Below are 9,450 nucleotides of genomic sequence, written 5' to 3'. Positions count from 1 at the left end.
AGTTAGTCCCTTCATGGTTTCACTGGGGCACAAGAGGATAAACCAGGACTTAAAAGAGCTAGGAGGTATCCAAATTTCTTTGGGTACCTACTGACAAAGTTTTGCCTTTTATCGCAATATGTATAGAGACCTAAGAATCATCTGCTGTTCTTTTCGTCGGGATGAAATCCTGAGAATTCCATTGCATTGGTTTCTCAGGAGTTAATGAAAAACATGGTTGGGAAAAAGTTGGTGGTATAGAATTGGGCGAAAATTAGATAGAGCATATAGTTTCTATAAATGCAAAAGGATTGGACATCCCTGAAAAGCAGCCCAGGGCTCAGAGATACTTAAAAGAAGATAGAGTTGGTGTAGCTCTTATCCAAGAGACCCACTTTAAACAGAACCTCAACTCTCCCTCCCTTCAATGTTACCATTTTTACAGTTTGCTACAGTAATAATTTCAAAAGTAAAACAAAGGGTGTTGCAATTCTGTTTGTAAAATGTCCAGCTTTAACAGCTGTTGTTTCACATAGATTGGATGAAGATAGGGCCTCTTAAGTACATGTACATTTTTCAACCAACCTTAGACTTTTATAAACTTATATGCTCCCAAACAGTGCCATCCTGCTTTCTATGCAAGAATGCTGGAATGTGCCCTATTGGATGGACTGACTGTGTTTATTGGAGATCTCAATTTGACTATGGACCCTCAGCAAGACAGGCGCAACAACATCCGGGTAAAGACCACCACAAGGTGAGACGCACCTTCCATGAATACCAACTGGTCAACACATGGAGACTTCTGCAATTGATCGGCAGGGGCTGGCTGAGTTGGTGGGCAGGGGGGCATTTGCCCCCCAGTCCAGTCCCAGAGTGGGCTACCTTGTGCTGCGTCACTGGGCCACCTGCATTTATTTTCCTTTAAAATAGGCTGCCAAGTCGAGTCTTGACCCCAGGGCTAAAATTTGCCAGTTCTCCCCTGTTGATCGGGATTATACATTCTACTCACATCCAGATAATATATAATTATGTACAATTTTACTTATTTTCCTTACTGACTGCCAGTAAATCAACTGACCATTGGCAACTAAGAATCCAGTGTGATTGGATACATTTTGCTGGTGTATTGCTTGCTGTGTATATTACATAACTGCAAATTCATATACAATTTTAAAAATGTGCAAGCCAGATGAAGAAAAATAACAAGATTCTTTAAGGTACTCCAATGTTGTAATGTATTTCTAAATGACTGATTTACTGCAGCCTGTAGAAGTGCCTTCAGCTTTAAGAGACTACAAGTCCCGTCGTGCTTTGCGCGCGGTGTACGGAGGCCGGCAGGGCGTGTGCTGCGAGGTGGAGCTTGGTGAAAGCGAGGCTCGGAATCCCAGAATAGCAGGCGGGCGGGTCTGGGGCTCAGCTGTCTGTCCTCCGCTGTACGAGGAAGAGAGATGCACAGGGGTGGAAGATGGCAGAGCTGCAGATGTTGTTAGAGGAGGAGATCCCTGCTGGCAAGCGGGCTCTTATCGAGAGCTACCAGAACCTCACCCGAGTGGCGGATTATTGCGAGAGCAACTACGTCCAGGTGACAGCTGCATGATTGATGTCACTAGGGGAGAATTGCTGGCTAATGGCTGGAAGGAGGGGAGGTGCACACACAATACAGGAAGTGTGGGCTTGTTGTAACGTACAATAGCCTTTTGGGTCTGGGGTTGTCCTCTTATTGCCCCACTTATTGCCCCATAGACAAACTCCTTCTATGAATCACTGTCATTATGTTGTTTCTAGTCACCTCCCGCGCCCTCTGTGAAGGCCACCTATAAAATGGGGGGTGGTGGCTGTATCTCTTGCTCTGCCCACAGGGTGTGCCTTTTTGTTTAATTATGAGTCATATCACCACGATCTCCTTTGGGTGCAGTAACCAGCATGGTTATTAGCAGGGGTCCTCTATTACATGGATAGGCATCTTGGGTTCCCTTCCTCTGGGTCAATCACAGTGCATTGTAATAATATGAGATGGCTATGACAATGCTTTATGTCCCAGTACATGTCTAGACAGAAGTGAGAAACAGCACAATAATGTATTTTTTTTACCTGGCTAATGAGGCTGGTGCTACTGTTTCCTTGCAGTTTGCTATTGTGTTTATTTTGCTTGCTATGTATGGATGTGAGCGCACCAACAGTTTTTATGTCTTGGTATAAAAGCAGAAATAATGTAAACTTGTGCTGTGCATTTTTACATGTGACCCTGGTATTGCAAAAGTGACAGCTGGTGGAAGAGTGTTTTCCCCACACAAACTATATATGATGGCTCAGAATTCTAGGGGAATTTGATGCCCTTATCCCTGTGAAACCCCCCCTCAGGGCTTGTTGAACTGGAATGTAAGTCAGTTTAACTCTAAAACATGTAGCCTTGATGTTCATAAAGATTCCTTTGTAGATCTCCAACATTCCCTGTTTTAGCCTTCATAGCATAAAAATCAGCATGTTTGAATAATGTTGCTGTAATTTCTGTTTATGTGGTTTGCATTGTATATTTTTCCTTCATTTACACAATCATTTTTTTTTTTTATACCCTTCATTTTAAAATGCCAATGAAATACTGTACTCTTATAAGCTGGTATTGCTTGTGCCTCATTCCTAAATGTTGGGCAATATGTGACTTTAAAATCTAGACTCTGAAGGCAGTGAAATAAGAAGTTGTCATGTTGGAACGGTGACTAACAGCTGTGTGAAATAATTGGAAAAAATTGGTGTTCTGGATAGTCATTACACCAGCTTGTTATTGACTTTAGGGCTGGTTAATCAGAATTCTAATGTGTTCTCAAATAAAAGTCCAAAAACACTTGTAGATCTTAGGAATTATTTTTTTTTCTGTTCGATTTGTATTTCTGGGTACGAAACAATCTCATCTAAACTGCTACATATAAATCAAAATCATATATAATTTTTAATATCTGAATTAGTCTTTATTATGTGCTTTCAGATGTTTTATGCTGTTTGTATATTAGCAGTGGATATCCTTCTTTATATTAGACTATTTTCAAAAACATACTTGCGGAAACCCTGATGTACAGACAGAAAGTTGATAGGGTGGAATTTAGTGCATTGTTTATTTGCTAATCACCCATTCTAGTCTGAAAGCTTCAACGCTACTTCCTTAAACTGCAACATTTTGCTGGTTGCCAAGTAATGACCCAGCAAGTGCTTTGTGTCTGTATTTTATTGTGCTACAGGAAGTCTCTGAAGTATGGCTGTAATTTTCAGGGAGGTCACGCATGGTTAATAAAGTGATACTAGTTTACTAAAAACACCCAAAAATCTTTTCAGTTTCACATTTTACAGGCAACTGTTACCATGTATCATCCATGTCCTAAATTTCGACTAGGTTGTAATAATAATTCTTCATTTATATATCTTCTTTCTCCTACTAAAATTCAAAGCACTTTACAATGTTGCAGAGGGTAAGGCAGCCATCTTGGGCGCGCACAGCTGCTAGTTTGCATCAGTCCCTACCCCATTTGGGTCTAAATTTCCTAACACATATACACTGGTCCATTTTTTGTCAAAAGACATTTAACTTACCATTATATTGTTTGACTGTGTGGGAGGGAACCTATGCAAACATGGGGAGAACATACAAATACCACACAGAAAGGGCCCGGTGGAATCAAACCCATGAACCAAATCATGTGAGGTGGCAATGCTAACCACGGTGCTATCCATGTTTGTGATAATTTCACAGCTTTGTCAATGCATTGTTATAGATCTGTTAAATTCATTCGATATATCCATCTTCTTATCACGTTAATCTGGAATGTTATCCCCTGATCCAAAATGACAATTCTTGTGTCCAGAATGGCTTGTTAGTATGTACTGTCATTCCTGTTTGTTGTCTCCAAGGTAAAAGCTGAATAATAGCACAGCAAAGTGAGCAGCACATCTATTTAATATTAATTCTTTTGATCTCGCACAAAACATCTATTGTAATGTTCCTCTATTGTAAAATAGCATTGTTGAATCCCACATTTATGCTTCTTAGAGAGATTAATATATGGATTTTACAGTATATTGTGTCCGCCTGCTGTGTTCTACAATCGCGTACATATGCATTTCAAAAATGTTAATTGTGTAGGTTCCTGATAGTAACTTGACTATGTGGAATCACAGGTTGGACCAGTTTCCAGGTAACTATGTCACTTTAACTATTACATATGCCGAAACCGTTTTAGCTAACACCTATAGGGGGGGAATTCAATTGTCCGCATTACTGTAAAAAGTAATGCAACCTGCGCACTATTACCGTTATTACGGTAATAGTGCGCCTAAATACCGTTATTACAGTAGTTTCAACGCCAGCAGCTCCCTCAGCTGCGAGCAGAAAGCCTGGTTAACTTTACTGTAATAATGGCAATAGAGTTATCACAGCGCTACTTCGGGGGGAATTGAATAACCCCCATAGAGTTGAGTGCAATACATAAGCAGCCACTAAACCATACAGTTTTTCCTATGAGACATGATTGTTAACACATTATTCAGTGTTATCCTGTATTCCACTGTAGTATCAATGGCTATGTCCCTGTGTTTAGTCCCCAATCTTTGTAGAACCTTTTAGTTACCTAAGGGAGTGCACCCTTCTGCAATGCTCTAGATCAGTGTTGGCTAACCTGTGGCACTCCAGGTGTTGTGAAACTACAAGTCCCAGTATACCCTTCCAGCAATAAGCAGCTATATATTGGCAAAGTATGCTGGGACTTGTAGTTTCACAACACCTGGAGTGCCACAGGTTAGCACTGCTCTAGATAGAGAAGCTCCACCATGTTAAGCAGTTTTCTAACACAGATGTACCACAGAATGCCAGACAGATTTGACCAAGTATAAACACATTGGTTACATCAGGTATATTATTTACTGCCATAACACTCGGATGACTTGTAAGTCTCTGCGATTTCACTTCAGAATTATACAAACATTTTACATTTTATCCATCCCTGACATGAAACATTTTTTCATTGGGTGAATCTTTTTGTACATCTGTCGTCATACATTGAGATAATGAGTAGAAAATCTCAGACCTCTTCAGTATTATTGATAACATGCAGGAGACGGTCTACGTGTCTGTATTCAATACTGAAGTCGCCGCAAGGCTGTCGATATTTGTATTTTACAGTCGGCTATTATGAAGATGAGGCTAAATCATAAGTGATTTATATGGATTAAGATTTTCCAACTTTAAAGCCCAAATTTTAAAGCTTCGTTTAAGAACTATAAAAGTAAGATTATTCACTGTTAACCTGATAGGCCACTGCATCAAAAATTAATAAAAGTATTACCTCCACGCTACAATACAGACAGCTGAAGATCCATTCATATTTTCAGGACCGTGTCCTAATACAGGTCAGAGCAGGGAATGTAGTTATTTTAGTTGCTGTAAAGCCTTGCAGACCAAAATATAGTATGGTATGTACCTGAGGTTCCAACCATGTAGGTCAAAGACCCCAATAAATTACTTTTTGGGAACCACCCTGATCCTCTATAGTACATTGAAATTTCTTGATATGTTTTAGAAACGTCAGTGTCTGGGTAAACGAACAGTACTGTGTAAGGCTTTATAGACATGCGAGTGGGTTTGCTGATGTTGGAAACAGTGGGTGGTACTAGTGTTAAAAAATATATAAAATAATTTAATACTAGTGGGAATGATGTCTAAATGTGAAGCAATATAGTCTATCCAGTGTAGAACTAAACTGAATAGGTGACACGCCGTTATCGCTGCAGAGTCCCTGTAGTTCAGTGATGGCTAACCTGTGACACTCCAGGTGTGGTGAAACTACAAGTCCCAGCATGCTTTGCCAGCTATCGGCTAGTTATCTACTGGCAAAGCATGCTGGGGCTTGTAGTTTCACAACACCTGGAGTGTCACAGGTTAGCCATCACTGATGTAGTTGATGGGTTCTTATCTGTATCCATGTTATTTTTACCGACTATTAAACACTGGATATAGTTTGAATACATTAAAGCTGAATGTTGTATTTTGCGTTTCTCATCCAGGAATTGCTTAAAACAATTAAGGTGATCTGGGGGCTAAGTGAGCGTCATATTGAGTGATTGGCTGCATCTTTCCTCCAATCACATTCCTTCCTTTCGCATGGAACATATGCTGAATCTCCATTTAAATTTCTCACAGTGCATCACTTGGAAACCTAGCCATAGTTTTTAACAAATTTGTATATATTTTTGACAGTGTTATTTTGTTGTATGTTGTAACCCCATAGATATAGCGCTGCAGGACCCTGGTTGTGTCTTGGTAGATCATAAGATTAATACCAGTAAAGCTGTGTGGTGGGCAAACCCCATTAACACTTACCATTGTTTCACAAATCAAACTGCATACCAGCCTGTTTCACTAAATCATTATACAATACTGCCACTGTCTGAAAAGCAAAACCTTCTAAAGTGTGTGTGTGTGTGTGTGTGTGTGTGTGTATAATATTCTACCATTTTACATTTATTTTTATTTTTTAAATCCTATGTGATAAATGTCATGCTATATATTTTGGAAATTATTCACTACTCTGGAAATATATTCACAATATATTTATATAGCGCTTTGCAATTGGGCATAGAATTAGTCTTGGATCCTATGTTCTTGGTTTGGGGGAACACGTTTATTTTTGTTTCTGGTCTTGTTAATGTCATGTGAGTGCCAGGCCAACCCATTGGAATAGTATAAGGTAAAATAAGTAAACAGCAAGTTACTGTTTACTATAGAAATAACAGGAAACAGCCCATCAAAGGCCCGTGTGCTCCTCTGCAGGCTGTGCAGTGATAACAGATGTAGACACTGCTGATTTCCTGTCTCTGTTACACACCCTGGTACAGTTACAATCAGGGTAGGGTTGAAAGTAACAGCATCTGGAAGGTGTGAAGGAGATAAGTGATACTATGTATATGTTAGAAAAAAACCAAAAAGTGTGTGCTAAATAAAGCAGATCATATATAATCTATAGTAACAATGACTGATGGCGGCTCCGTTGTATATAAATACAATTTTATTTCAATTTCAAAAATTGTATGTGCCATATGCACTAAATGCAGTAACACATATAACCTCTAAGTCAAAGTTGAGATAATCAGAAAATCGGTAATAATAAAAAAAAAAAAAAAAATCTCACCCCACAGTTTGCCCCTGTATACGGTGCTGGTAATACATCCACGTATGAGATCAAAGTTGCATTGATCAAAATAGCGGTATTAACAGAAAGATCTCACCCGACAGTTTGCACCTATAAGCGGTGCCAATAGTACATCCACTGATGGGGGTCCAGAATTAACAGTAGAATATTAAGTGGACGCCATGCGCTCCTGGAGCCCACGGTCCCGACAGTATATCGTGAAGAGTCCGGCTGTTTAGGGAAAGTAACCTCCCCTTCTGATGACTTAAAGCTCAATGTCTGATCTCAATTGAGCAGATGATCAGGCATTGTTACTATAGATTATTTATATATGATCTGCTTTATTTAGCACACCCTTATTTTTTTCGATTTCACACAAGGTTTGGCTCCCATGAGTAGAGTTGCGACAAATTGCATATTTCTAATTTTAATTTTCTATAAAAAATAATTTTTGTATTCTTCCTAGGAGCGCTCAAGTTTTTGTTGTTTCCTTTACTATGTAAATGTTGTATTGGCCTGTGTTTGCATATAGGGCTTTGAAGAGCACATCAAGAACTATTGTTTTCTATGTATTGTGCTTGTGTCCATTCTGTTGAACCAATGGCAGAACATGTTAACACATATTAAAAAAACAAATAAAATGTTACACCCCTCCAACATGAATGTGTGACCTGTTCAATCACATATAGACATCTTTCAGATGCATGTGTTCAGTACGATTTCCCCCTCATTGTGGGGGTAACTAGCGATTTATTGGGAACACTAAAACGTCATTATTGGAATTCTATACCAGTATTTTGATATAATGCGTCATCGTCATCCAGCGTGGCGTATCTCTTCTCAACCCCTATAGACAGATTAATTTTTTATTTTTTTTTCTTAAGCTCCTTAATGACTTTTTTTTTTAATTTAACAAGTGCATTGTATAGTATATACATTTTAAACTAAAATAACTTATTTTGGCATACACTGTAATGTGCTAGAAGTTTGTTTTTTGATGTGAGTGAGTTCTCTGTACATGGCTGCGGACTTAGTGGCGCTATAATAAAAGCTGAGGATATTTATGTCCCCTGATGATGATGATGAGGCAGTTTGATGACTGGTACAGGATGATGATAGTGGTAAGGAGGACAAGTTGATAAGGTGATTATGAGGAGTTGATGGTGAGTGGGATGAAGGAGATTAAATGAGCAATGATGATGTCAGAGAGGGGGTGAATGGATTCGAGGTGAGCGGGGACCATAAAGAATAGATATGATGGAGAAGGATTGAGATGGAAAGAGAAAGGGTTTCAGAAGATGTATGGATTGAGTTTTGAGTAACGTTTCTGCTGGAAAAAGACCTGAAAAGTCATAATGTGCTTTCTGTTCTAAAGTGCTTTTGTCTTAGACAAGAAGGTCATTTAAGAACATGTTAATATTTTATAGGTTTGGATAAACTTTTTCAATTTTACTGGTGGCTGAACATACAGATGGCTGGTAACAGCTCTCAGTGTGTGTGTGTGTGGTTATCAGCTGACCACAGTGATTGGTGCCTTTTGGGATCTGTCCAGTTTATTTTAGGCTTATGTGAAGACACCATGCAAGAACTCATGGTGCCCCCATATGTGTATTTCTGGGCAATCTGAGAGCAGGTTACACGTGTAGTGCCAAATTTCGCAGTTATGATCATGCAGATGCTCTGCAGCATTACCAGATCTTAGCATGTAGCTGAACACATATGTGCACTTACTGTTTCCATGTCAGCCAACAACCTCAGATGAACCAATGGTGATCATTGCCTGCTCTAACTCTTCATAACTAGCTGATAAACTCAGTTTTTATTTAGATCATTGTTGACAAATACTGAAGACAGCTGCCCCCAACACACACTGTGCCATGGATGTAGATTTCATAAAGCCTCGTGTATGGCAGTGTACTCCAGTCACCTATAACACTCACTATACATCAAAACTACATGTCAAAAAGGGGGTTTTTTTTTTTTTTTAGTTTAAGTAATTTAGAACTGCCTTAATAATATTGGCAGCTACCTGCAACATTAGCCGTGCTTGCTGGGTAATCTTAAAAATGACAAGAGGACCTCATTCAGGATATCCTCAGTTTTGAAGTGGTGCCGATCAGATCTTTAGAATGTTATCGTAGCGGCAGATGATTGTGCTGATCTGTATACTCTGCGTTTACATAATGGAGGACATGGCAGCATGTGATGGTCATGTATGGGGGATAGACAGGAGGGGTCATTTAAGAACATTCCATTTAGGTACAAAATTATCACTGAAAAAATGGCAACCAATCAG

General features: G+C 39.2%; 1 protein-coding gene across 10 annotated transcripts in view; it reads left to right on the top strand.

The window, feature by feature from the left end:
• Positions 1-1,343: 1,343 nt before the first annotated feature.
• Positions 1,344-9,450, top strand: part of ABI1 (abl interactor 1) — a 58,560-nt gene continuing 50,453 nt past the window's right edge. For 7 of the 10 annotated variants that reach the window (XM_075211991.1, XM_075211988.1, XM_075211985.1 and 4 more), the window contains exon 1: positions 1,346-1,564. In XM_075211991.1, coding sequence (XP_075068092.1) covers positions 1,448-1,564 — 117 coding nt within the window. In that variant the 5' untranslated portion in view covers positions 1,346-1,447. Of the gene's footprint in view, positions 1,565-9,450 lie in introns of all 10 variants that reach the window. The other 3 variants (XM_075211987.1, XM_075211982.1, XM_075211986.1) reach the window with 2 other exon arrangements.

The sequence above is a fragment of the Mixophyes fleayi genome, chromosome 5 (genome assembly GCF_038048845.1).
Source record: "Mixophyes fleayi isolate aMixFle1 chromosome 5, aMixFle1.hap1, whole genome shotgun sequence".
Taxonomy (NCBI): Eukaryota; Metazoa; Chordata; class Amphibia; order Anura; family Limnodynastidae; genus Mixophyes; species Mixophyes fleayi.
The sequence above is the reverse complement of the archived record's forward strand: the minus strand, read 5'-3'. Positions and strand labels throughout refer to the sequence as shown.